Source organism: Argiope bruennichi, chromosome 2, assembly GCF_947563725.1.
Source record: "Argiope bruennichi chromosome 2, qqArgBrue1.1, whole genome shotgun sequence".
NCBI classification, from domain to species: Eukaryota; Metazoa; Arthropoda; class Arachnida; order Araneae; family Araneidae; genus Argiope; species Argiope bruennichi.
The window spans coordinates 133,881,785-133,909,629 of record NC_079152.1 but is presented as its reverse complement, the minus strand read 5'-3'; the positions used below and the strand labels follow the sequence as shown (position 1 = coordinate 133,909,629).

The following is a 27,845-nucleotide window of genomic DNA, read 5'->3' as shown; positions in this document are numbered from 1 at the left end:
ATATTTATTAGTGACAAATATACAAAAAAAATGCATAAAATTAATTTTAAACACAAAATAAATAAGAGAACAATGCAATGAATGAAAGCTCCCTAAAGCTTATTAACAATGGCTGAGAAAACAGCTAAAACTATTTATTGAGACATTTAAAAATTAATAGTCTTATCAGTTTAATGCTTTAAAAAATGAAAACTGATTGTTAGAATGTCCTCATATCATTTTCTCATAAAAACGAAAATATAAACAACGATTATCAACAGTTTACTATAAATAAAAATAAAAAAATAAAAATTCATACAAGAAAAAGAACCCTAAAAGAATGTTTGTTCAATAATAATGGCAGTGAAATATAAAATGAAGAAATTATGTAACGAAATTCCTAAATGAGCATAATCATTATTTGCAATACAATAAACAAAATATTTAATAACCATTATTTTTTAATTAAATTACATAAGTGCAAAAAAGAAATTAATAAGAGTGCAAAGTCATATAAAAAAGTGAAACAAAAGAATACAAAATTAAATTATTCATTCAACTGCATTTTGCATAAAAATTTAAACACTAAATCTAAACTTTCAAAAATAATTTCAGTTTGTGAACTGACTTTTTTTAAAACCTGAATGCCAACACTTTTGCTTAATTTTATATATCATCCATATATCTTGCATATATTTTAATCATCAGCAGTATTTCTGACAAAAAAAAAAAAAATACATATGATAACTATTTTGGTTTTTTTCAGTAAATTTTTATACATAAAAATGATGCAAATTAAATTTTCCTATCTTTAACAAAGCAACATCGCCATAATACTAAGAGATGACAAACATATAAATCTAAAATTAATTTTTAATAAATTTGTTAAATGATACAAAAAAATTAAAAACTATCTTAGTACCTAATGGAACATATATAGGCAAACAGTTCATAGAAAACAATGCAAATGAAATGTAACGGAAAGGATCTGCATCATAATAAAAAAAAATAGCTGTTATAAAAAAATAATACATATCAAATAAGGCCTTAAAAAACTGTACTGAATATTGTTACATTGATAAAATTCAATCCATACTGTAAATGGACGGCAGAGGAATTTCTAGTAAAATTCCAGTTAAACATGAAAAAAAAAGGCATACATTGATAAAACTTCATATTTATAAAAATATATTAATTCATAAAGTAGCAAAAAAATGCATAAATATTTATGAATTCAAGTAAAAAATTTGAGCAAAATAGTTTTATACCACTATTTTCGAATATGTGAAATAGGAGGCTTTTATAGGTTTGAGTACTGGAAAAAATACTCAACACTTAAATTCTTTGATCAAAAATATCTCTAATTATAAAGTGTGCAATTTTTTTAAATGTATTTAATGTAACTACAAATGGACGGAATGTTGAATGTACAAAACTTGCTTCAATAATCAGAGTAAAATATCAAGATTATATGTGTTCTAACTATTAAAAAAAAATGTTACTTGTACTTATATAATGAAAATGGAATTCAAAAGAAAATATAACTTTCAAGAAATATATATGTTTCAGCTGCACATATAAAATTAGGAATTGAATATAAAATGATCAACATTTTAAAATGTGCCACATAAGATGAACTTTTTCAAAAAGTAATAAATAAAATATTGAGTTGAAACCAATTCAAGGAAGCAATATGCTTCTTTCTTTTGACAACATAAATTATAAAGAAAATGAGAGTTGCAAATCCAAAATGCCCAGCATTTTATGAACAGAGAAAATTGATAGTAAAATTTATTTATAAAACATGTATAAAAAGAAGATTTTTAAATATCCAACTGAATGAGAAATTCATCCCAAGAAACCAATAAAATTAATTATCCAGTTAATAGTCTTAATTAAATAAATCTTTATCAGAAAAAATTGCAAAATAGATAAAACCATATTTAAAGAGTTAATGGTATAGTTTGTTCCTAAATAAAGTAGTGCAAACCATAAAAAAAAAAGTCTAAAAAATCTTATTAATTTGCATAATAAAGCTGCTAAATTACATGCAAAAATCAATTTTACTACCTCTTTTATTAGAATTGTAGCAAAAAGTAACTTATTGTTTCAAATTTATAGTACATGTAATATAAATTCACTGATCTTCAGGTCATTCTAACGCAACACGCAACAACTTGTTTCTTTAATTGTTTTCATTTCATTGAAAATATAACTTTCTTACAACCATCTAATTTTTCTGGACTAGAAAACATATTTTAAGTTGCTTTTCAGGCAACAAGAAAAAATTGCTGACGAATAAAAGAAATATCAGGTATATCAGCAATCAGATTAATAATATTACATTCATTTTTAATACACTGTTAAGTTTTTAAAAGAAAGGGAGAAGAGCAATGTCTTCAGTCAAAATAATTGATATTTAAAATTTAATATGAACTTAATTTTAATAAAACTGCACGACAAAATTTGTACAGTATGTTCTATTGAAGTATCAATTTAAAACTGGAATTGAAAGCTCAAATCTATGTCTCTAAGGCACAAAGGTAGACAAGATAATGATACAGCAATGAAAGTGGTAGCAAGAAGAATTAAAATACATTACCTCAAATATTTACAATTTAAAATGTTAATACTGCTACCTTCTGTGGAAAAATGTATGATACACACACACACACACACAATATACTGTACAATACAACTATAAAACATTTATCACTAACAAATCCCATGGAGGGATTTTGGTAATATACATTATTCCAAAAGTACTGTCATTTCCTGGACCCCATGATATAATGGCACAGCAAAAATGGAAAACTGAACACACTAAATGATAACTAAAACAAACAGATATTTACCAATCGCTAAACAAAACACTTGACATCTGCGTAGCTGCATGTTATAAAATCTAATAATGAACAATTTCCTAACTAAAATATTGCTCATGATTTCACCCAAAAAAAAGACAACATCATTCAAAATACAATTTACACAATACTTTAAAGCCAAACCTGAAAAACAAAACTGAAATCATAAATAGCAAGGTGATTAAGGAAAACTGTTCAATGCTGGAGTAAACTGTCTTGAGTAAAATGTTCAAAGCTCCCCCAAAAGTAGAACTATGATGTCAGTCAGTCAATATTGGTAATATCACATGAAGGTTGATTCACACAAAACTGGAGAAACCAGGCAGAGGAGCTCTGGAACCAGCCATATTATTCATAACAATGTGTCCTCCATTCAAACTCACTTGTATACTGCCTTCTGGCTCACTATCTGTATAGCTTGGAGGTTTCACAGGCCTTTGGCGTTTCCAGGATTGGCGAAGAGTGTCGTTCACATTGGCATAGTGGTTAACAAATGAATGGGGATCACCCTTGTCATCACTCTCTCGCTCACTATCAGAACCCTGCAAGAAGAGTTTAAGAAAGAAAAAAAACAATAAAACAATGTGTTTGCCAAACATAAACACAAAGTAGTAAAATAAGTATGATTGATTAAATAATAAAAATTTTATGATTAAATTAATTTATTATATGAATAAATTTATACAAAAAGGGCTTGAGGTATTAAAAATATTAGAAATTATAGCATAAAAAGAAAATTCATTCGTCTCACATATGATAAAATTCAATTCTAAATGTACTAAATTCCATGTTTTAGCAGAATCGCATCTGCAGATTACATATATTTATTAAAATACATATATAATATGGAGAGGAACAACACTTGAGTTAAAAAATAATTAACAATAAATTAATTATAAATTTCAATAGAATTAAAATTGAAAATTATAATTTTAATTAATATCAATCTAAATGACTATCTAATTATTAAATGACTAATCACCTCTGGAGACAAGCTGGTCCATTGAGAATATTGGTTATATTTAAATTCAGATACATCATTTTAATATAACTTTATGTCCAGTTTAAATGAAATTATCAATCATTAAAGTTGCATCATTTGTATTGTCTTATAGATGTTCTATTAATTGTGTACATGAATCTTTCTAATGGAGACCAATTCCGTAACATCATAGGGTAATTAAAATATTAAAAATGTCTAGTTCATCTAAATTTCACAACATTAAAAGATAGATGAACACAATTCACTTTTTTTTCTACATATGCTAAACATCTGCTTTTTTTTTAAACATCTGAAAGGTATTGAAACAGAATCCTTCTTTCTCGGTTTTCCGCAATAAAAGAAAATCAAGTGATTAAATATTTCATGAAACATTGAAAACAGTTCAAATTTCAGGGTAACAATGAAATCTATAGCTATAAATTAGACATAAAAAATATTATTTAAAAAATTTCCTTTAAAAATTTTTTTTTCATAATTTTTAAAACAATTTAATTGGTATGATTAAGAATATTTTTTTTTAATTTTGAAAAGATATAAAAATTTAATTTTTGATTAATTAAAATTTTAATTGTAATCTCAAAAAATTATTCTTAAGATCCAAAAATATTCTAATATTTCAAACCCCAAGTTGCCAAATTTGGTATCTGTAGATCAAATAGACTGGCTTACAGAGCACCAACATAAAACGTTCATCTTTATTATCAATAGAGATTTATATACGTAACTCAGAAGTTTCAGATCTTTGAAATCCGTCACAGAAGGACAATAATTTGAAATTTCTTTCTCGTTCAAGTACATCAATGGAGAAGGGGCAATGTATAATGTTATATATTTACTAGAGCTTTGAAAAAGATTCTAAAATTTAAATGATTTTCATTTAAATACACTTTTTCCATTACATAGTATATAAATTGACATTTAAAATTAAATTTTCGTCAATTATACCAGTCACCTTTTATATTAAGATAATTAAGCAAATACAATGATACATTGCAAGGCAATTGTCATATTGTTAATTTAAAGTGTCACTGCCTATCATATGTACTCAAAAAATACATTCAATAAAAAACATAAACAGAAGTTTGATACAAAAATAGAATTGATATTATTAATTTCAATACAATAAGAAATTAAATTTAGAAAGAGCAATTCAATATTAACAGAAAAGAATTTTTATAAAAGTGGATTTTAATGCAATTTTCAAATAAATAAAACTATATTTATATTAAAATAATTTATTCCAAACAAACACTGATTACAATTCTTTTAATAAAATCCAGCAAAATATGTATTTATTCTTTCTTCATAAAAGATTTTAAAAATTTGATTATTCCACACATGAACTGAAAATATTGGAACTCAAAAAATATAAAATGGAAAAAAGTATTATTTACCTGTGAATCAGAAGAACTCATTTCTGAAGGCTTTTCAGTAAGACTACTGCTATCACAGTTTTCATCATAACCCTTAGTATCATCATCATCTGAATAAGTAACACTTCCAGGACTTGGACGAGGTGGTGATCTGAAATATGGTATTTTAATTAAATAATATACTTTATGGTTAATATTTCATATTATAATAATTTTTATAAAGCCAACATCAACAAAAATATTCTTCCTATATTCCTGGTCATTTTTTCCAAAGTCGAAAATACTGCGATTTTGATGAATATGGTTTGTTTAAAATCAATGCTCACTATCCAAATTGTTTGTGAACTTATCATTGATTTACCTTTACATTTGTTTTTTTTTTTGTTTTTTTCTAAAAACAAAAACAAAAAAATTATAATTTCTTATAATATGTCTAGTATTACATATGCCTTGCATGATTTTTCCATAGTGCATAATTACTGAATCTACTCCTTTTAAGCCTCAAAATGTTATTAACTCCTTTTTTTAAAAAAAAGAAAGTACCAAAAAATCTTTCATAAAAAATATTAAAAAATTGAAAATAAGAGGTCAGTTATACAGCAAACAAAATAGAATTACTGCAATTTTCATTTTTTTTTTAATTTATTTATTCAAAAACCATACATGACTATATAAATGCTTACACTTCTCATTTTTTTTTACTTTCATTTCTGATTTTGCTAGCTTTTCTTGTGAATTGGCTGTCACATCCAATAAACCTTTGGAATGCCAATTTCCTCTTTAATTCACAAAGTTATTTCTTTTAAGTCCTTAAAAGTTGAAAATAATGAAAATCTATCAATGATTTCTTATACAAATAAGATATATATATGTTCTCGTTGAATATTTAAATATTTTTCTTTGTGGGAAGTTGTTGCAGTCATGACTATCTATGGCAGATTATTAATATAATTAAAATGCTGAACAATTACATCCATATAAATAAGTTTATTATTAATCACATATATTTGGGTGAAGATTTTTTTTTTTTTTTTTTTGTATTAATTGCAAACTTTTTCCTAAAACTACAAAATTGTAAAAATTATTTTTTTTAGACATAAAAAAGTAAGACATAAAAAAGTAAGACATAAACAACATAAGCATTTTAGATATAAGTAACATAAGTATTATTAATGGATAAAAAATACAAATAAATAAATTTCCTAAAATAAAATATTTATAGAATTTCATTATGAGTACTCAATTTGTTCAACTCTAAACCAATTGACATGTAAGGAGAATAGAAAATGCAAATATTTTTTTATTATGTTTCTAAAATGCCAATATTTTCCTTATACATAAGCTGTCATGATTTTACTCAAATTTTAATGTATTTGTAATGATAAATTAATTGTTTCATTATTGCATTACTTGGTTTAAGCAATGTTTCCAAACTATATTGCCTTTCTCTAAACTGTAGATAACCAATTCTAATAATCTCAAAGAATCTTTTTTTTTTTTTCCCCATCAAATTTATATCTGGATGAACTGGCAATTGCAAAAGGTATTGAATAGCAATAAATACCAAGCTATGATTTTCAGATAAACATGTAACAAAATCCTAATATTGGTTTTCATTTATTTATAAATATAACTCTTTGCAATTAACTGAAAAAAAATCTTAATAAACAAAAGCTGCAATATGATTTTTTTATACGAGTAAAAATTATTATAACGTAAGAAATTGTTTATGTTCACTTACTTTGTAAGTATAGCATTATTATTCTTCCTAGCTAAAGAATTCTTACACAGAGTTCCTCTCTTGGACTGTCTAAGTTCGAAAGTGGCAAATCCACCATCATCAATACTAATATGGTCATCATGAATAGACTTTTGAGCCTCTTCTGTATATGAAAAAAACAAATATATTTGATTAAGTTGGTTAGCAGCATACTTAATATACATTGAACACAATTCCATTTAAGGAACATTTTTAGACGTGATGAATAAGAAGTTTGTTTACTTTTATATTTGTACACCTTGCTTTTGACACATAATACAGACACCACAAGGATAATAATAACAATACTAAGAGAAGCCAGCATGACCAAAAACCATACTTCACGATAGAAAGGTAATTTATGTCGATACTCCAGATACAATTTACCTAAAAGAAAAAAAAAAATGTTTTCATTATGTATCGGAAGAAAAGTTTTATTTGTAATATTGTTTAGCAAAAAAATAAACCACAAAAAAAAAACTTAAAATATATAATCTGATGTCAAGTAAGACTGTCAATTTTGTGGAAAAAGAGATGATCTTGTGGTCTTTAAAAACAAATCATTTATTTGAAACCAGATGCTTTGTAGAACTGAATATATTAAAAATGATTTTGTTTAAGAGCACAAGAAAATACAAAGCAAAGCAAACAATAGCAATTGTAAAGCGAATAAGAACACATACACACACATATATATAAATTTAACAATTAATTCTCAACAGGAGGACATTAAATATATTCAAATAAATATTAAACTATTTTTAATTACATTTATTATCTCCTTATTTTTCAGTTTGGTAGAATAATGATTGCATGATCATTAAGAAGTTAGTCAACGTTTTGTTTCAGATTTTTTGCTATATCACGGAAAATTAAAGTTATTTTCAAATGATATGATTAATAGAATAAATTATAATATTAAAAGTGATTTAGAGAAATTTTTGCAGGATTTTATTTGAAAAAGGCACTAGATTTAAGTCATTTTTATAGTTCTATAAAAAAACAAATAAACTTTTAGAAAGAAAGAAAAGCAAAATACAATATATTTTTCAAAACATATAATATTCCATTTCAATACATGATATAATAACCTTTTATTTCCGAATAAAAGATTATTTTAAATTTTAATAAATACAAAGTCTGAAATTCATTAGCTAATATTCAAACTTCTTACTTGGAGTAGCAAACGGCTGTGGTGACATGGCTGGAAAACTGATACCATAAGAATTGCGAGCAAAGAGACGGAATTGATAGGATGTGGATGGGAGAAGATTACGAAAGCTAATGGTGTAAGATGTTTGAGGGCCATTGTTCAACAAAACCAAAGTTTGCCATTCCTCTGAACCCTCTGGGAAAAAAAATGTGCACATATAATAAAAGCATTTTTTATGAAAAATTACCAGTATAATTTTAATTATTGTAATTTAGTTAATAATTTTTTATACCTAGTGTTATAACAGATAATTTTATAACAAATTTCTTTTGAAGATTTTAACTAACAAACATATTAAATTAATTACATAACTGAAATACAAGATATAACACTGGTATGAGAATAAATAAAGTTGCTTGGAAAACTGATTTACAGAAAATTGCAATGCTGGTAATTAATACAGAAATTCTCATATGTTTAATTATTTTTCCAGTAACATTTTATTACCATTCTTTTCAGATTAAAAAAAAAAAATTTAATCAAGTTTAAAATTTTTCTAACAAATGCACACCACAGCTAGTAATAATTAGCCAATTTTTCTTGATTAAATAAAATTTTCCTTTTGACTTTAATTATCATTATAATAAAAGAACAACATTTTTTTATTTACTAGAAAAAAAGAAATTTGATTCCTAAAATAAAATAACAATTGCAGATAAGATGTAATAAAGTCTGATATTAAAATAATAAAAGATGTAACAAATTAGTTTTTCAGAGTAATTATGTAATGAAAAACTTTTATATAAATTATTGCGATAATAATTGTTCTATATTCCATCACAATTAAAAGAAAAGGAGTTGTTTCAACTTTTAAATTTCTAAACACAAAAATAAAATCTCAACACTGTCAAAAGCCTTTAAAAAAACTGTTTTTAATCAAAGATTTTAATGCAATTTACTTCAATTCATATGTTATAAAAATATTTTATTTATACTAATAAATACTGCATGAATCAAGGAATTTCTGCATAAAATGCTAAGAATGACAAAATGAAAAATTATATAATTGCTTAAATCAATCACATTACCCTTACCTGCTTCTTTATATTCCAACAAGTACCCAATAATGGGAGAAGCACCTTGTGGACCATTCTTCCATAATAAAGTAACAGCAGTATGTGTGTGTTTCAACATCAGTTCTTCTGGTGCAGATGGGGAGCCTGATATTTAAAAAATTTCGTTTATAGTTTAAAGCTGAATATATCAAAGTCATATTGCATCAATTTTATCTATTAAACAGAAATTTGCAACTGACAGCTGATAAAATATATGTGATCTATAACTATTTTAACAAAGTAAGGATTCCATACCAATAATTTTTTAAAGCAAAGTGTGAAATTCTTCATGACCTTACCTTCTTGGGGCCCAGTAGTTATATTGCCAACAGATTCTGGACCATAATCAAAAGTTTCAGCCCGTACTCTAAAAGTATATGTAACAGCTTCAGCTAAACCATGTACACTCAAAGAGGTGGTTGTCACTTTTTGTTTTACTTGTTTGCTGAATTCTGAAATTATAAATTAATACATTTCAGCATATAATATCAACTTTTCGAACAATTTTTATTTGACAATTAATGATGAATAAAATATATGTATTGAACCTTCCATAAACTACTTAAACAATTATTTAACATATATGTAAAGGAAATCACCATGTCTGACTAGATTGTAACCACAAAAATGATTTTTATAAAAATAAGCATCCATTTATAAATATGGATTTACTTTGACCAATAAAATAACTATTCAAGGAAACTCTCACATACATACATAATTTTGTATTCAAAAACTAGAAAACTTTCTCTGAGAATGTAAAACAAAAACTCGAAAAATGCATTTCAAATAACTTCTTGTAAACTAACTAAAAAATATTATTGTCTGATTTCTTAACCTTTTTCATTTTTACCGGTGAAAGTATCCACCAGTTATAATTATAAATCATTTTATATTTCAGAATACAAAATTCCAATAATCAAAAAGGTTAAATTCACCACATTAAAATTTTAACAAAATATGGTGACAAAAATAGAAATCATTTTCTTGTGCCTGCTTGTCTTGCTCTAAGACCCACAAAGAGTCTAGGTACGCCTCAGCAGGTCTTTTAATTGAATTTTACAGTCAATTAAATAATAAGCAGTTAATAGTTTTCTCCAAATCCGATTAACATTTTTCTTGTTATTAACTGTGCTCCTTAATTCAGTTTCCAACATATGCCAGTTATTCTATTTAGTTCATAACTGTTTAATAAAATGAATAAATTTATGCTAAAAATTTTATAATTATTCAAATTAATTAAAGCAACAAAAAATATACAGTGAGACTTAAAATTTACATTGAATTATATTCTAAATAATTTTTTGCGTTTAACTTTATTTTTTTCAATTCTACCTTTATTCATCAAATATCAAAATGAATACATTTTCTATAATGCACTTTAATGGTAGTTTTTTTAGAAATTATTTTACAATTTAGTAGAATTACCATATATGCTACATTCTAGTAGAAAAATTCTACTGTAATATTAACTTCCCCCTTTAACTATATTAACTTTTTAACTCTGTAATTTAGTAAAACTTTTTCATAAACATGCAGGAAGCAAAGCTGAAGATAATTTTTAAAAATATATACCTATATCAGGCAAAGCTGTCTCATAAGTTACTAAGTAACCTGCTATTACTCCATTAGGTTCAGCTGGTGGACTCCAGCTCACATTCAAGGATGTCATGGTCACATCAATAAAAACAACAGACCCAGGAGGTCCAGGTATGTCTTCCATGGTTGTTACATATTGAGGAGAAGATCTTGGTCCATCTCCAGCAGGGTTAAAAGCTAAAATCTGTATACTATATTCAGTATATTTTTTTAAATCCAAAAGAACATAAGACACAGTTGCTGGAGGAACAGCTTCCATTTCTTCAACTGCATCACTTGAGCGAGGTTCATAAAAGATCTTATAACCAAGAAGATCTCCATTCTGTAAAGCTGGAGGAGGTGGCTTCCAAGAAACTTTTAATTCAGTGGAACTTGTTGCCTCTACTCGAACTTCTTTTGGTTCCCCAGTTGGAACAGCTTCACCAACAAAAACCTGTACAGGATCACTTGGCAAGCTGTCACCTCTACTATTATAAGCAAAAACTCTAATTTCATACACTCTGTCTCGTTCTAGTTGGTGTAATGACAAACTAGATGAATTAGCACCTTGAATCTTATCTGATGGGCAATCACCAGTTCTAGGAATGGAATAAGAGGACACTTGACAATATTCAACTCGATATCCAGATGTACGTATATCTCCATTCCAATCTTCAAAGCCAAGAGGTTCCCAACTAACACGCACTGATGTGGTTGTGTAAGGAGTAGCAATTACTTGTTTGGGTGGTCTTTCTGGGGCTGCTGGGAATGTAGAAGTCAAGTTAGACTCTGAACTCCAACCACTGGATCCTATATCATTTGTGGCCTGAATTCTGAATTTGTAAGATGTTGCCGGTTTCAAACCAGTCACTGTGTATTTATTTAAATTTGGATCGACTTTAGCAGCAACTGTCTTCCATGAATTGTCAATTTTTGCCATTTGTACAGTATAATATCGTAAGGGAGCAAATCCATCATTTCCAGGAGTCCAACTAAATGTTATTTGTCTGGCTTGAATTTGTGAATTACTGATTTGAGGAGGAGAAGGAGGTTTAGGAGCTTCTCTGTTATTTGTAGTGAATACTTTAGCTCGAGCAGTTTTGCCCCAACCTTCATTTGTTTTAGCAGTAAGAGAAAACATGTAGTATGTTTCAGGTTGCAGATTCACAATTTTTAATGTCCGTTCTGTAGGAGCCAATTCTTTAACAATTTCTTCCTCAGCCGAGTTATCAAGTCTATATGCAACACGATAAGCTAAGATCACACCATTAGGTTCTTCAGGTTCATCCCACAAGATACGAGCAGTTGTTGTAGAAACATCAGGAAATGAAATATTAGAGGGAACTCCAGGAACATCTTCAAATGTTCTTACTGAAATAGGTGGGATACTTAAAACACCATCCCCAATGCGCGAAAATGCCAACACTTGAATACTGTACAGAGTATATTTACGAAGTTCTGTTAAGGTTGTAGTAAAAGTACTATTACTCTCAATGATTTTGTACTGAAACGGAACATTCTTTGCACCGTAATAAACTTTGTAACCTTCGATAATACCATTCTGATGAATTTTAGGGACTTCACCCCAGTTTACAACAATAGTTGTAGATGATGTGGCATTTATTTTCACATTGCTAGGGCCAGAAGATGGTGCAGCCTCTCTAGTCTTTTCACGAGCAGGTAAACTGCGTGAACTACTTCCTACATCATTAAAAGCTTGAACAGATATCTCATAGTCAGTAAATTCTTCTAAATCTTTAATAACATAACTATTTGCATTGTGATCTTCTAAAACAATAGTTTTGTAATCATCGGAAGCTTCTGTATTTTCATTATCAAAAAAGATAGGTCTATAAAGAATATTATATCCCCTTGGTATTCCAAACCATTCCACTTGTTGCAGAGGCTGAAAAATAAACATATATATATAAACATCCTTTTTAAATGTGCAGAATTAAAAAAAAAACTTATAATTCACAAATCCAATCCTTTTATTATTTAAGAATAATTAAACATATTGATACAATTAAATTAGAATGTATAAAATTCTACATAACTTTCATTTGATACTAAAATATAATTTTATCTAAAAATTGGGTTAAAATAAAGCTTAGGATGTTCCTTTATTTCTGTTTGCATTTATAGAGTATTTAAATGTGAAGTATTTTTTCAATAGAAAAATACTTACGGTCCAACGAACTCTCAATGCTTTGGCATTCACAGCTCTGACAGTAACATTATAAGGCGGATGAGAAGGTGGGGCTTGGATAGTTTGGAAAAACTTGGACGGTTCACTAGGGTCACTGGAACCAACAACATTGACAGAAATTAGCCTTAGTCTATACTCAGTAAATGGCAATAGGTTTTGTACATGAATATTGGAAGCTTCTGGATCTGAAACTTCATAAATCTTAAACCAGGATTCATTGCGACGAGTTTGAGCTTCAACTACCCATCTGATTATGGAAGTGTTACCATCAAATCCAGGTGTGAATTGAAGAACAACTGAGAATGCTCCAATATTTGAAACAGCCAATTTTTTTGCAGGTCCTGGTAAAACTGAAATTAAAGAACAAAAACTCATAAAATAAAGTATTGGCTTTAGAAAAGAAGCAAAAATAATTAATGAAAATTATATATTATTAGGCTTGCAAAATATTCCTATTATTTGAGAAAAAAGCAAAATAAATACAAATTTCAGAATTTCAAATTTAGATTTGGAAAAAGTAATACAACATACTTGAAAATCAATTTAATAAATAAAAATGTTACTTAAAATTTTGAGCAAAAAAAAAAAAATTTAAAAAAACAAAAAAACTGGTTTCAGAAATAAATATTTCTTCACACAGTTATTTCTTCTGTGTATCAGATATTCAAAACATTAACAAAATGAAAATGTTAAACAGCTAAATAATTTTTATTCAGTGTGAAGCTAATTATAAGTTTAATACTATAATGTAAATTCTAGCATTTGTATTGAATTTAGAAAGCAGCATTAAAAATTCAAACAAATATTGAAACTATAATTCAGAGTAACATAATAATTAGTTTAATAATTCAAAAAAATTTGCAATCATCATTATCAAAGACATTGGATATTTCAATTTAATTGGAAAAGTTAAGTTAATTTAATTTAATCCAACTTTTCTAATAAAAAAAAATTTAATTCCTTTGATTCTTAAGATTTCTTTAGAATTATTGCAATAGCCTTCATAATCACATATAATTTATTAAAGTTTATCTTGACTTAAAATATTTTTGCTTTTGAAATTTAAAACTAAAACTGAAATATTTCTAAATGAAGTAAAATGCCAATTCACTTCTTATAATTAAATAATAACAATTTTGAGATTCATCTTGTGTAAGCGTTATTCACAACTATATTATTATACTATTAGAACTATTTTTAATTGCAATTATTCCATAACTTATAATTTAAGATAAAAGAAAATTATGATTTATTTTGTTAAGGAAAAAAATATGCAATTAATTAAAATCATTAGATGAAATTATCAACTGAAATTGTTTCATACCTGGTGGAATTCCCGATTGTACAGTAGCAGTTTTAACAGGGCCTGGTCCGATAGCAGTCCAGCCAAATATTTCAAAAGAGTATGCAGTCATGGGTCTCAAATCAGTAACTTTGACTTGAGTCGCATCAGCAGAGAGATTACGAATAACGGTTGTTTCCAAAACATCTTTCACATGATATTTTAGTGTATAACCTAATTAAAAGCAGTTTTTTAAGAAAATAATGATATACAATAATCATTATATTATCTCGCATCATATCATAAAGTGAGTGATATCATAATATTCTATTGTATATTCAATAATTATTATATTGTTTTGCAATTCATTGTACAAAAAAAAATGTAAAAAATTTGCCTAATCAATAAATTGTAAGTAATAATAAGTAATATTACATATAAAAAAGCCAAGGAAAAATATATGATTAGTTATAAATTTATTTCGTGTTTTGTTTCCTACCTAATTCTGAAGTATGTTCAATATGCAATTTTAACATCAATTATTTCTAATAATTACTTCTAATTAAAGTGACACAATTAAAACAAATTTTTTACTAATAATAATTTTGTTAATTTTCCTGTCTTTCTCAAATGACAAATTTAAAGACTAATTGAAATCGTATGGGAATTTATTTAATACTGCAATAATCAAGTTAAGGTAAATTAAAAATTAGAAAAAATGGTTTTAACTGTTTGGAATTTACCAAATTATTCATTACACTTCATTAAATTTCAAAATATACCAAGTAATAACAATATATCTCCATTCTTAAAGATCAAAGTATTATCTTTTTTTTTTTCTTTAGTACTTCAAACTATTTAATAAGCTTCACAATATTTGAAATTCTAACAAGCAATACTTTATGTGTTAACTCCTTGAACTGAAATAATGAGTCTAGTTCATCATGCACCGTCTAGAGCAAACTGACAATGATCAGTTGTACTTGCCATAAATTGAGAGTGATTTTTTTTTATAAATAATTTTACCTATGAAAAAGCTTTTTTAAAGAAAAAAAATCGTATGTTTTTATATCAATTCTTCCTCTAAAATGCAAGAAAATTAAATTGTCTGCTTGAGTAATGTTGACTGAAAATAAATTGGGGTTCAGTGGATTTAATTAGATTAGATACCTAATTCTAACATTGTATTTCATATATCAAGCAAAATGCAAATGAGAAAACCACAGAACCATAAGAAATAAACATTTCTCATAACAAAATTATAACTAATGGATTTAGAATAAGAACAAATTGTTTACCTTTCAAAATCCCATTAATACGCTCAGGTGGAGTCCAGACAACTGATATGCTAGTATCTAACACATCTTCAAATTTCAAACTTTTCACTGCATCCGGAACTAAAAATATAAACTCTTTCGTTCATGAGACATATACACATCTTAAATTATAAAATAGACAGAGTTAATAATTTTTTATGATATTCATTTTGAAAAAAATATTTAAAATCTTCAAAGTTGAAGAAAATTCTATAAGCCTCTATCATATCTTTAAATAAAGCAAAATGAAATTCAAAGCCTTACCATCTTGTTTAGTAGTCACCATAACAGCATCACTTCTTGGTCCGTCTCCTGGACTTGTAAAACACAAAACAGTTATGCGGTAAGTTGTGTACTTCTCTAAATCTCCAACTATAGAATCCTGTTCTGCAAGAGGGTCTAAAGGACTGGGAGCTACTAAGACAGTATGTGAAGGAGTGATATTGGATTCTGGGTCACCCAGCCATGTTTGTAACTACATAAAACAACTAAGCATTATGAAGCGGAAGAGAAAATTAAAAACTGGTAAAATAAGCATAAATAGATTAAAAATCTTTAATATAAATAATTACAACAATCTACTAGGAAAAAAATTAAGAAAATATAATTAGAAATCTATGATACACAAGAAAAAAAACATTAAACAAAAAGAAAAATAATAAAATAATCTTTCATCCACCAAAATCAAATATTTCAACTATCAGTTTTATCAACACTAGTGTATCAATATCATTTTTGCATATTTACCATTAGCAAATGTGTCTCATTGCTAATGACGCCATCGCATAATATAAAGCTACTGATGCTATTCCACAATATGGAAATAAGGATTTCTTAAAAGTATAAATATTATCCTCATTTGTGGAATTTGACACATAAAAATACTTATTAGATATGATTATCAATATAGAACATTTTACAGGGCATGACTTATTGTAAATGTTTCCAAATGACAATCTATCTCAGAATGTGACACCAGGTGGATCATATATCAAAAAGAAACAGGAAGGAGCTAATTTGAAATCCAAACTAAAGTTCAAATACTAGCACAAATATTAGACACTTCTACGCATCCATAGAAGGCATGGTGACAATATTTGGAGGATAAAATCATCTAAATGTCAGTATACTTTAAATAAATGATTCAAAATACACTTGTAAATTTAACAAAAACACTTATAATTAAGACTTATAATTTTAATATGATTTCAATTCAAAAGTATCCCATCTTTAAAAATAAATAACACAAAATTACTGACTTTTTTTATAATATAGATTAATTGCTTGTTAAATAATTTATTTAGAAAGAGAAACTGTCCTGAAAATTATTACCTTATAGCCTTGATTAATGCCATTAATAAGTTGTGGATCAGGTGGTTTCCACCATACATGAATAGCAGTTGAATTAACAGCATCAGCACGAACATCAGTTGGTGCAGCTTGAGGTACTAGAATTTAAAATATGCATGCAACATTTATCAATTTCCAACTATACAAATTTCAAAAATCAGTAAAAAGGCCATGCTTTAAAAAATTTCATACCTCCTTCTCGAGTCCTAATATATATGCTACTGGAATATACGCCAACTCCTTTTTCATTGCAAGCAGCTACCTGTATTTCGTAATTTTGCCATACAATAAGATCTTCAAGAAGAAAATTATGCTGAGCTTCATTTGTAATGTTATGATAAGCCCAAGGGCTAGCAGAGTACCCAGCCAATTTGTATCGAATCACAAAACCAACAAGAACACCATTACGATCTTGCTCTGCCGGATTCTATTAAAATAAATTATAAGGATTAAATATAACTAAGATTTTAAATGAAATAAATAATAAAACAGAAACATTCCAAAATGAGATTCGGATCAGTTCTTAATGTAAGAGAAAGACAGGATAAATACATTTAAAAAAAAAGGATAAATACATTTATACTTGAAAATGGAATAAATGCTTATCCTTCAAACAAATGAAAATAATATATTGAGACTGCTTGAGATAATTCAGTTAATAATCTTTCTCGTCTATAACTGCATCTTATTATTCTTCTAAACAGAAAAAAATTAGAAACATTTTTTTTAAGGAAAAAATTTCCTTATAAGTAATTACTATAACAACATATAGCAGTTGGTCAAGATATGAAATTTCACCGATGAACTTTATAAATATTGAGAGACATTCGAGAAAATTTCAGAAGTATTTAGTAGATTTTTTCCTTTTTCATTCTGGGGAAAAAGCTGAAAATTTAACAAAACATCAAAATTTCTTTTGTTATTGCAATACTATTTACTTTTATAAATTAAACATTTTAAGTGAGATCACTTAATTTTTTTTTTTTTTTTTTTCATTTATAAAAGCTATAATTTTTTTTTTTTTTTTTTTTTGCCAAAAACACTATAATTATTTTACCATAATGATAAAACATATTCTTCAAACTAATAAATGCACAAGTCAAATTTATTTGCAAATCCTTTTTTTAGGAGAGATAAAAGAAATGTTTTAAACAATTTTAGTTGCTTACATTTAAATTTTTTAAAAAATTCATATCATTCAGAAAGAAATACATAATACTTTATTCACTAGTGGGATCAGTAATTTATTCTACTAAAAAATATTAATGATTTCATATTTGGACTTATTATACCTAAATTTTAAAATTTTCCATGACACATTAATTTTTCTCAAGCCAAAAGAATGAGAATTTGTTCAAATTTAAGTGCAGACCAACACAAATAACAGTTTCAAAATATCATAGTACACAAGTAATCTATGTATCATTTTATTACAATTGAGAGGGTCAGGGCAAGAAAGTGTGATGTCACATTTTAGACAAAATAAATCCAATAATATAATCTGATACTTATTAATGAGAATTATAATAGCATAAATATTTTTTGTTTCTAATATTACTAGATGGCAACATATATCAAAGGTTCCTTCTTGTCAAAGATATTTCTAAAAATTTTCTAGCAGGAAGAAAGTGTCAAGCTCAGATATAATCGTATAATAAATTAGGAAATGAGTGTTAATAGCAATTCAGATGATTCTTATATAAATGAACACTTGGATAATGATTATCAACTTACAGGAAAAAGTTTCTACTAAATTAATTAGGAAGTAAATGTGGCTCTGCATTATTTTCACTAAAAATATTTTCATGCCTCAATACTATTAAAGTAATATTAATTTTATTTCATGTATATTATGATGTATATTATCACTGCTGTTTTTGTTCTATAATATTTTATAATTTATTATTATATGATATTTCCATTATAATGTGCTCAGAATATTATACTTCATCAAAGATTTTTAAATTTGCTATTAATATTATTATTATATAATGTAAAGGTCATAGAGAAGTGCTAACAATGCAAGCAATTATTTTTAACACAACAATACTATGCATTATTTTATTATTATTTTTTCATTTCCTAAGAGAATGATTCAGATGTGAAATTACTGGAATTAGAAATATATAAAACAAGAAAGAAAAATACAATGTTCCAAACAAGATTTGGAAAAATAAAATTAAAGATGTTTTAAAACTTCTGGATTGCATCCCACCAATCTACCATAATTACTACAAGAACTTTGTTACTGATCCTGATGAAAATTGAAACATTGGAGAAATGTCATAAACTAGTACTTTGTATTTCTGATTTATTTTACTATTATGTATCTTATTTTTTCCTTAGTTAAAGTAAAATTATTCCTCTTACATAATAATTCTTTATTAAAATAAATAATACATTTTCATAACTGCCACTATTATATTTTGGCTGTAGAAAATAATAGAATTATCTCATTAACTTTGAAAAGTCATAATGTGAACCATAACTCGTCAAATCTCATGATTGAATATCTTTCTAACATTTGATCAAAATAGTGTTAAGCCACACAATATTTGAAGTTTGCTGATGACAACAACTAATTTACAAAGGAAATAATATCATCATAGTTTTGTAATATTGTTATCCAAAAAAGCTCAAATATAACTAAGAAACTGGCAAAAAAAAATTATGATATATATTTTGATTTCAATATTTGATCTAATTTCAAATATATCTCAGAAGTTTAGAAATGTGGCTTGGTACTTTCTTGCCCCGACCCCTTCAATTCTTTCATTTTGTAATAAAGAATGAAAAAAAAAAAATACATTAGAAAATAAAGAATATACTTCCTATCAGTATGTAGAAAATAACTGCTTTAACGCAGTTTCCCTGAGAATTTCAGAAATCAGTAAACATAAGATTTATTAATAGATAATAGAATAAAAATGATCTTTCTGAATCTAATAGGAAGTCAAAGCAAATTACATATAATGAAATAAAAGCAACATTTTCATGAACTTTCTTATGATAAAGTCTATAAACACAAAAACATTTAATAATGATCTTAGTAGTAACTGGTAGTTATTATAATTTATAATAATTACCTGCCACTGGACCATAATAGATGTAGAGGATCGTGCACCACCAACAACACCTTGTGGAGGTCCAGTAGGAGCTAAAATATAAGTGATAAAAATTAATCATACATAAAATTATAAATCAGCAATTCAATAAAATTATGGCAATAATATATATTTTTCAGCTCATTATGAGCATGATAGTTCTAATGGAGGTAAGCTTCATAATATTAAGAAGATACTAAAACTGTAAATTAGCAATACATCATCTTCCAAATTTTGATACTATAAAAAAAATTTTATCTTCATTTTTTTTTTTTTTATTTGTCTTCAAAGTACACAGATTTTAAGCAGTATCCATCTTTATCTTTAAAAAATCCAATCATAAAATTTTTGATGAAATGATGAAAATGATTTGAATTTCAGGGCAACTATTGCTGGAAACAATATTTAAAAATTTTAGAGCTAAACTTGCTAGAAATTAGGGAGAAAGAAAAGCCAAAATTCAGGAAAAAATGCTCCTGATTTTTTTAACTGGTAGCTTTAAAAAGACAATTTTTTAAAATTTTAAAATGGCATAAAATTCTTTATCACAAAATAGTATTTTTGAATGTTATTGGAGGAAAACACTAAAAGCTTTAGCTTTCAGCCTAATTTTTAATTTATTAATTAAAATTTTAAAAAAAACCACTTTAGAGTCTAATCTCACAATTCAAGAAACTGAATTTGGTAGTTCTAGGTCAAATAGTTTACTTATAGAGACATACACACACAGTTAGACCCACAAACATTCATCTTTTTATTATAAGTAAAGATTAGAAACAAACTATTAAATCCATAGTTGTATATCCTCAGAAATGCAATGAAATAAATATTATAAACATTTCTTTCAAAACTGAATGAGAAAATATTTTAAAATAAATGTGAAAAATTAATACACTAATATGATTCTTATAAAATGTCAGTATAGGAAACAAAAGGCCAAAATTCAGTTTTGATTATTGAAACACCATCATTTTTCTTAGTCTAAATATTTTCAACTCCATATCAAAATATTTTTTAAATATATATTTTCCTGTGAATAAATGCATTGATTGGATTAGGTAGTGGAAAGATCAAGTATTAAATGATGTTACATCTAAATCCAACTGTTGATTATATGTTAAGACATCACATGGCTGAGGAATTTCAGTCAGAAAATTAAGAGCTCTGGCAATGTGCTACTGTAACTGGGTAGAGTGCTGGAAAATTTCTTGACTTCCTTCCTAACAAAATATTAATGTAGACTAGTTCCTCTTAAAAGTTCTCCAAGAAAGCAAACACCCTCATATTCTGGCATTAAAGGGAAGGGGGTATAACCCTAAATTTTGAACATAAAACATGTCCCTTTCCTAATAACAAAATATTTCATGGGATTTTTCTAAAATTTTATTACATTATGATTATTCTATTTTTGTAATTTTTAGACTTATTATGATATATTTAGACTGCAAAGAAAAAAAAATTCCAATCAAAATATAGGAATTTCAGTCAGGAAATTACGAGCTCTGGCAATGTGCTACTGTAACTGGGGAGTGCTGGAAAATTTCTTAACTTCTTTCCTAGGAAAATATTAATGTAGACCAGTTCCTCTTAAAAGTTTGCCAGGAAAGCAACCGCCCTCATTCTAGCATTAAAATCAGACTTATAATCTCGATGATACTTAAACTGCAAAATTAATTTACTAAATAAAATCTTTCCCTTGTCATCATAAACGTAGTCCTGGACTTAAGGGCTTGGCTAAATATAACAAATGGTTTAGTACCAATTAAAACTTTGAAATAAGTTAGCATGTGGAAAAAAATACTATAGATCTGATAGAATTCTTATCAAAACGTTTATTGATATTAAATATTAATCTGTTTCAATAACTGTGCATGACTTAAGAATTTCATATAACTGAAATTTCAATGTACAGTTATATTTTTTAAACCTATTCTAATGCCTTTTGATCAAATTAATCAAAGTATGTATTTTCAGAGTAAGGATAAACAATTTAATTAGAAATGGATACAAAAAGTGATTCAAAATATAATATTTTAAACATAGTGCTACCTTCAATTTTAACATATCTAAATATAATTATTTCATATTTTAATGTAAGATTTATTTTCCCACAACAACACAAAAAGCAAAATACATACGCTCTGGTGGTAAATGTATCACTTCTGAAGCTGCTCTAGGATTTCCTTCTCCAACGCCATTAACAGCACTCACCCTAAATTCATAGCTGGAAGCTGGTTTCAGGTTAGTTAAGATTGCATAACGCTGATCAGCAGATATGTTAGCTTGGGCTGTAGTCCATGGAAGTAAATATTCCATCTCGTCATCTGACAAATCAAACAAAATAAAAATAAGAAAAAAAAGAACAATTATAAATGAACAGAAGTTACCTAAAAAAAACTTGCATCTTATAATTACAAAATATATTTTCAGACATTTTATTCCAATACATATTCTATATAATTTGCAACAACTATAATCAAAAGATTGCATATTTTACTAAACGAAAATGTTAAAAATATTAATAGATTCTACTTTTTAAAAAAAAGAAATTGCATCATTTGTTATCCAAAAACATTCAAGATAATGCAAAATTATCATTGCCTGCTTTAACAGAGTATTTTTAGTTAAATTTGTTAAAATTTGTTCTAAATTTGTGCTGTTAATCTAAAGAATTCATATAATTATAAAATGAATGCCATGACATACAGATTACTTTTGAATAACATTACTCTGAAATTGTTTAACTTGACAATACTGTAAAAATTGTAAAACATATTATGACCAATAATTTAATTCTGAAAAAACCTTACTATATTCTGAAAGTAATTGAAGTACTTAAGCATAGTTCTATTTTTAACACATATATATATTTGTTTCTTTTTTTTTTTTTTTATTCCCATAATAAAACATTTTTCAAAATGAATGTTGTTTACTTTATATAGCATTTTCCCACCCTCCTTCTGTCCAAAGTTATTATGAATTCACTACTTAATCTTGATATATTCCAGAGAAAAAAACAATCCGTACATATTTGTTTCAATATCTCCAAACATAAGATTTAATGATTTATCTAACTTGGTCGTAATCATTATAACAATCTATTCAGAGCACCCGGATTTGATTAAACATTTTCTATTTATTCTTTATCATGTTTATACCATAAAAATTTCTTGAATATCATTGCTTTTGAAATATTTGCTGATTTTTTTTTTTTCCATATTTGAATAAAATTAAAAAAAAAAAAAAAGGGGCTTGAAAAGTAGATTATGAAAATAGAAAGCCGAAAGAGAAATTGTAAGCCGAAAAATACAACTAAAATACCTCAGAATAAATTGAAATTTTTAAAAAAACATGAAAAAGACAAAATGCAAAACATAAAATACAATAAAAGGAAAACCAAAAACCTGTATAAATTGCTTTTCTCAAATATTTTTCCTACCATTAAAATACTTTAAAACAGACATGCTGAAACAAATTTTAAACAAAATCCACTTTAGTTAGCTAATTGTTTATCCCACATTTATGTTCATTCATCAATTTCAGAATGCACACATTTATATTGCTTAACATTTCATTGTTTCATTTGAACACAAAAATGAGTAATATACTATATGTACAGCATTTAATAAAATTCAATTCCATTTTCTTCAATTTTTTTTTCCATAAATTTAACAATGGTTTATTAAGGTAAGCATTGTTTTAATAGATATTTGAATGTTTCTAATTTTTTTAAAAAATTTGCAAAACAGTTGGAAATTAAGTGGAATTTCTAAAAAAACATTTTGAAATCAAGACTTTTTGATGAAACGGACTCTTTTTGATTTGATGAGAATGAAAGTGAGCTTTATAATGAATGTATTGCAGATAAAATTCTTTAAGATTGAACAATTAATTGCAAACAAAATAAGTCTTTTCAAATTTTTAAGGAAATATACACTACTGAACCTGTATGAACTTATCACAGTTTATACAAGTTATTATTTATTTTTTCACAGAACTTTGAGCTCAATTATGAGCTTTTAAGTCTAACTTTACTGTCAGAACTATATTATAGCAAATATATATTGTAAACACATGAATTAAAAACAAATTCCTGCTTCTCTTTGCCTAAAAAATCAAAGAAAGAAGACTTTAAAATATTACAAACTCGTTATTTAATCTATTAATTGGCATAAAAGAGTGTCTGAAAAATTATGAATTGAAGGAAATATTCAAAATAGAGTATGGAAATTGCAACTATGCTGTATAATATAATTTTAAAATATTTAATGTGCATAACATGTTTGTGATAACTGAATACATAGAGAGAGAAAAAAAGATTTATTATTTGCCTAATTTAAAATTTGTGTATCAATTCAATATTTATTGCTATATAATTCAATTATATGTATAATATAAACTGGTTAATTTTTATCATCACCCAAACGACAATATTTCATTTTCTTAAAAGTTATTCTTGTATTTCATGCATTCTTTGTCCTAGGATAATAATAATAATAAATAAAAATTAAAAAAAAAAACTTTTGTAGTCTTTTTTTCTTCCCACTTAGGAATTTTACAACAATATAAAATTTTCTGTACTGTGTCACATTTCCATTTAAATCAGTTTTTCTTGCACAAGACATGTGTTTAAATGTAAATGGGGGGAGGGGGGGAGAATCTACTCTGCCACTTTCCTTTTTGTTTCCAAAATTGAAAATGTAAACAAAATTAGTCACTGCTTGTAGGAGGGGTCTAACAGCAGCATTAAGTGGTATAAAAACATTAACTACGTCATTCTTTAATCTGCTACATTCGCCCAAGATTTTAAAGTAATCATCTTAAGATTATAAATTACTAGGATGAAAAAATTAAAAACTCCTCTATTTTCCTCATTTTGACAGTTTTTTGTATAACAAATATTATTAATCATTCAGTATTATATAACTTTTTTCCAAGGAATTTAACATGCCCTCAAAACTTTTATCAATTACCTAAAAAATATAGAAAACTACACATCCTTACAAATGTTTTTATTATTTTTATTATTTTCATGCAGAAACAAAATTCTCTCTTTACATCAGTCACTTAAATAATCCTGAACTGAATTCAAAGTTATCCTACATTTGCTACATCAGAAACATATAAGAAAATATAAGTAATGGCTAAGATAATAATATAATTAATAGTACAGTCAAATGGCAGAAACATTTCTTTCTATTTTAGTTTACATGATGAATAAAAACTCTGTTAACTGATTTGCTAAACTACAAGATTTTAACCTTAAAAAAAGAGGTGAGACTTTTTTTTTTTTTTTTTTTTTTGTACTTTTTCAATTATATAAGTATAAATTCAGTCATATAAATTATAAATCATACTTGCTAGAAATATGCAACATCAAAATACTGTACTTAATTAAAAAAATTCAGAAAATAATGGATTACTCACCCCAATTACCGGTTTCAGGCACAATTCTCATTTGAACAATATAATTTGTAATAGGACTGTTGCCATCAAATGACTTTGACCAGCTGATATTCACACTCTTAGGATAAGAGCTTAAAAGTACAGCTTTCACATTATTAGGTGGATGAGGAAGTTCTAAAAATTAAAATATTTTTAGAAAATAAGCACTGCAAAACATATACATCTTGAAACTTAAATTACAGGCATACTCTTAAGAATTTCACAAATAAATGAAATATTAAGAAAAGAGCAGGGGGGGGGAGAGAAAGATAAGCATTATTTTAAACATTAAAAAAAAATTCTCATACAGCAATGCAATGCTTACATATGCAAATGAATAATGTGATGGTGAATAAACCTTCAACAGTGTGGAATTAATAAAATTATTTAATTCAAATAATGTGCAGTTTGAAAACATAAAATCCATGTTATTTATTAATTTATTATTATTACTATTTAAAGATACTTCATGCATGAGACTATTTGTTATGCCATATTTATTATTTCAATATACTGAATATCTGAATTATTATTATGATGATAATAAATATTCTAATGAAAGATCAAATGAACAAGGAAAGCAAAGAGACATATAATTAATCTAGCCATCTCATAATAAATATGATTTTATAATAAATACTTTAATTCTATGCATATTAATCAATATTAACATTATTTATCCAAAAAAGATTAATTTAAAATGATATTCTGTATAAAAAAATTAAATTTTTAGTCTCTACTCAATCAAAAATTAATATAATAACAATGGCATAAAAAAAGAAATATGTTTTAATCAGGGATATGACTGACCAGAAGGCAGAAAATGAGGAAATCTAGAAAAACAACATAAAACAATGTACAAAAAAAATGCAAAAAGTATAAATTAAATAGTCAATCTAAGAAAAAAAATATCAAAACTATAATTCAAATGACTTTCATATTCAATTCAAAATATTTATAATAGTAAGAAATTAACTGTGCAAGATTTTCCCAAAGACACTTTAAGAAGTATACTGTAAGGACAAATTTAAATGTATGTTTATAGGAACACAAATTTGAAAGGAAAACTTTTACTGTATTATAAATATACTTCAAAGTATACTTTAGCAAACATTTCTATAATGATCAATTGGATCTTTGTGGCATATCTCAGACACATTATAGACAAAGAACTTTCAATGGCATGATTCAAATGATGTTTCATAGTTTACTTTTGAGCATCAGTCGCATTGTTTCTACAAGCAGCTTCATTTTATGCATAAGATTCAGATGTAGAAGAAGCTTTTTGAAGCTTGTGACCTTGTTTCTTCTGATGAATATTTCTCTGCCACTTGACAGATTTGTCAGATAGGGCATGAGAAGATATACAGCAAGGAAGAAAAAGCTTCATTTTCCTCTCCAGAGAAGAAAAAACATACTATGTGATAAATTGTATTTTTTTTTTTTTTTTTTTTTTTTTTGAAAAAAAACTTAAAAGGAAAAAGATGAGAAATACAAAAAAGCAGATCTGGAGAAGAATGACATTTCTGATTAATTTTATCACACAATTAAAGGCACTGTTTTTTTAATAACACTTTATCAATTAAAAAACTGTTATTAAGAACTGACACTCTCTTTTTAAGTATCAAAAATAAATCTTGAACAGGAATAGAAAATTACAGTACTGTGCAAATTAATTGGGACAAACAGATTTTTTAAGAAAATTGTTCCGTTCTCGGGGACTTTCTGCCTCGATCTGTTTTCAACTGCATTTCCTTAGAACGTGCAACTGCCCTTGACTAGTCTAAACCGGTTTGACCACGTGATCATGACATGTCGAAATTTTTTCTCTTCAGTTACTGTAAAAAGTGGTCGCTTGTGTGAATTGTCTCCTTCTGACGTGTATTAAAAAAAATGGATATCACTCCCAGAAAAGGACTAGAATTGTTACCCTTGGTCAGCATACTTCTATGGCTGTGAGGGATATTGCTGCAGTAATTGGAGTTGGAAAATCCAGTGTTTCTAGGATTTTTAATCAGCAAAAGAATTTTGGGGCAGTGTCTCCAAAATGAAAGAGAAAATGTGAACGCAAACGTAAGACCACACTTTGAACAGACAAATTTCTTGTACGAAATAGTACAATGCATCCTTACAAAACAAGTAGAGATCTTCAGAGAGAATTATTAGCTACTGGTGTGAGCGTGGATTCATCGACAGTTCGATGAAGGCTTAGCGATGCTGGGAGATTTGTAAGAAAACCAATAGAAAAACAGTTATTAATACATGCAACAGGGGTGTTTGTGGGACCCCAAAAAATCCCCTGAAACTTTTACGGA

General features: G+C 26.5%; 1 protein-coding gene across 2 annotated transcripts in view; it reads right to left on the bottom strand.

Annotated features, from left to right (window-relative positions):
* Positions 1-306: 306 nt before the first annotated feature.
* Positions 307-27,845, bottom strand: part of LOC129955575 (protein sidekick-like) — a 48,078-nt gene continuing 20,539 nt past the window's right edge. For both annotated transcript variants that reach the window (XM_056068235.1, XM_056068236.1), the window contains exons 11-27: positions 25,513-25,665; positions 22,224-22,409; positions 20,068-20,138; positions 17,174-17,408; positions 16,964-17,079; positions 15,896-16,106; positions 15,614-15,712; positions 14,358-14,549; positions 13,013-13,383; positions 10,822-12,730; positions 9,546-9,698; positions 9,226-9,351; positions 8,153-8,326; positions 7,222-7,365; positions 6,961-7,102; positions 5,241-5,370; positions 307-3,385 (exon numbers count right to left, since the gene is read on the bottom strand). In XM_056068235.1, coding sequence (XP_055924210.1) covers positions 3,143-3,385; positions 5,241-5,370; positions 6,961-7,102; positions 7,222-7,365; positions 8,153-8,326; positions 9,226-9,351; positions 9,546-9,698; positions 10,822-12,730; positions 13,013-13,383; positions 14,358-14,549; positions 15,614-15,712; positions 15,896-16,106; positions 16,964-17,079; positions 17,174-17,408; positions 20,068-20,138; positions 22,224-22,409; positions 25,513-25,665 — 4,655 coding nt within the window. In that variant the 3' untranslated portion in view covers positions 307-3,142. The remainder of the gene's footprint in view (positions 3,386-5,240; positions 5,371-6,960; positions 7,103-7,221; positions 7,366-8,152; positions 8,327-9,225; positions 9,352-9,545; positions 9,699-10,821; positions 12,731-13,012; positions 13,384-14,357; positions 14,550-15,613; positions 15,713-15,895; positions 16,107-16,963; positions 17,080-17,173; positions 17,409-20,067; positions 20,139-22,223; positions 22,410-25,512; positions 25,666-27,845) is intronic.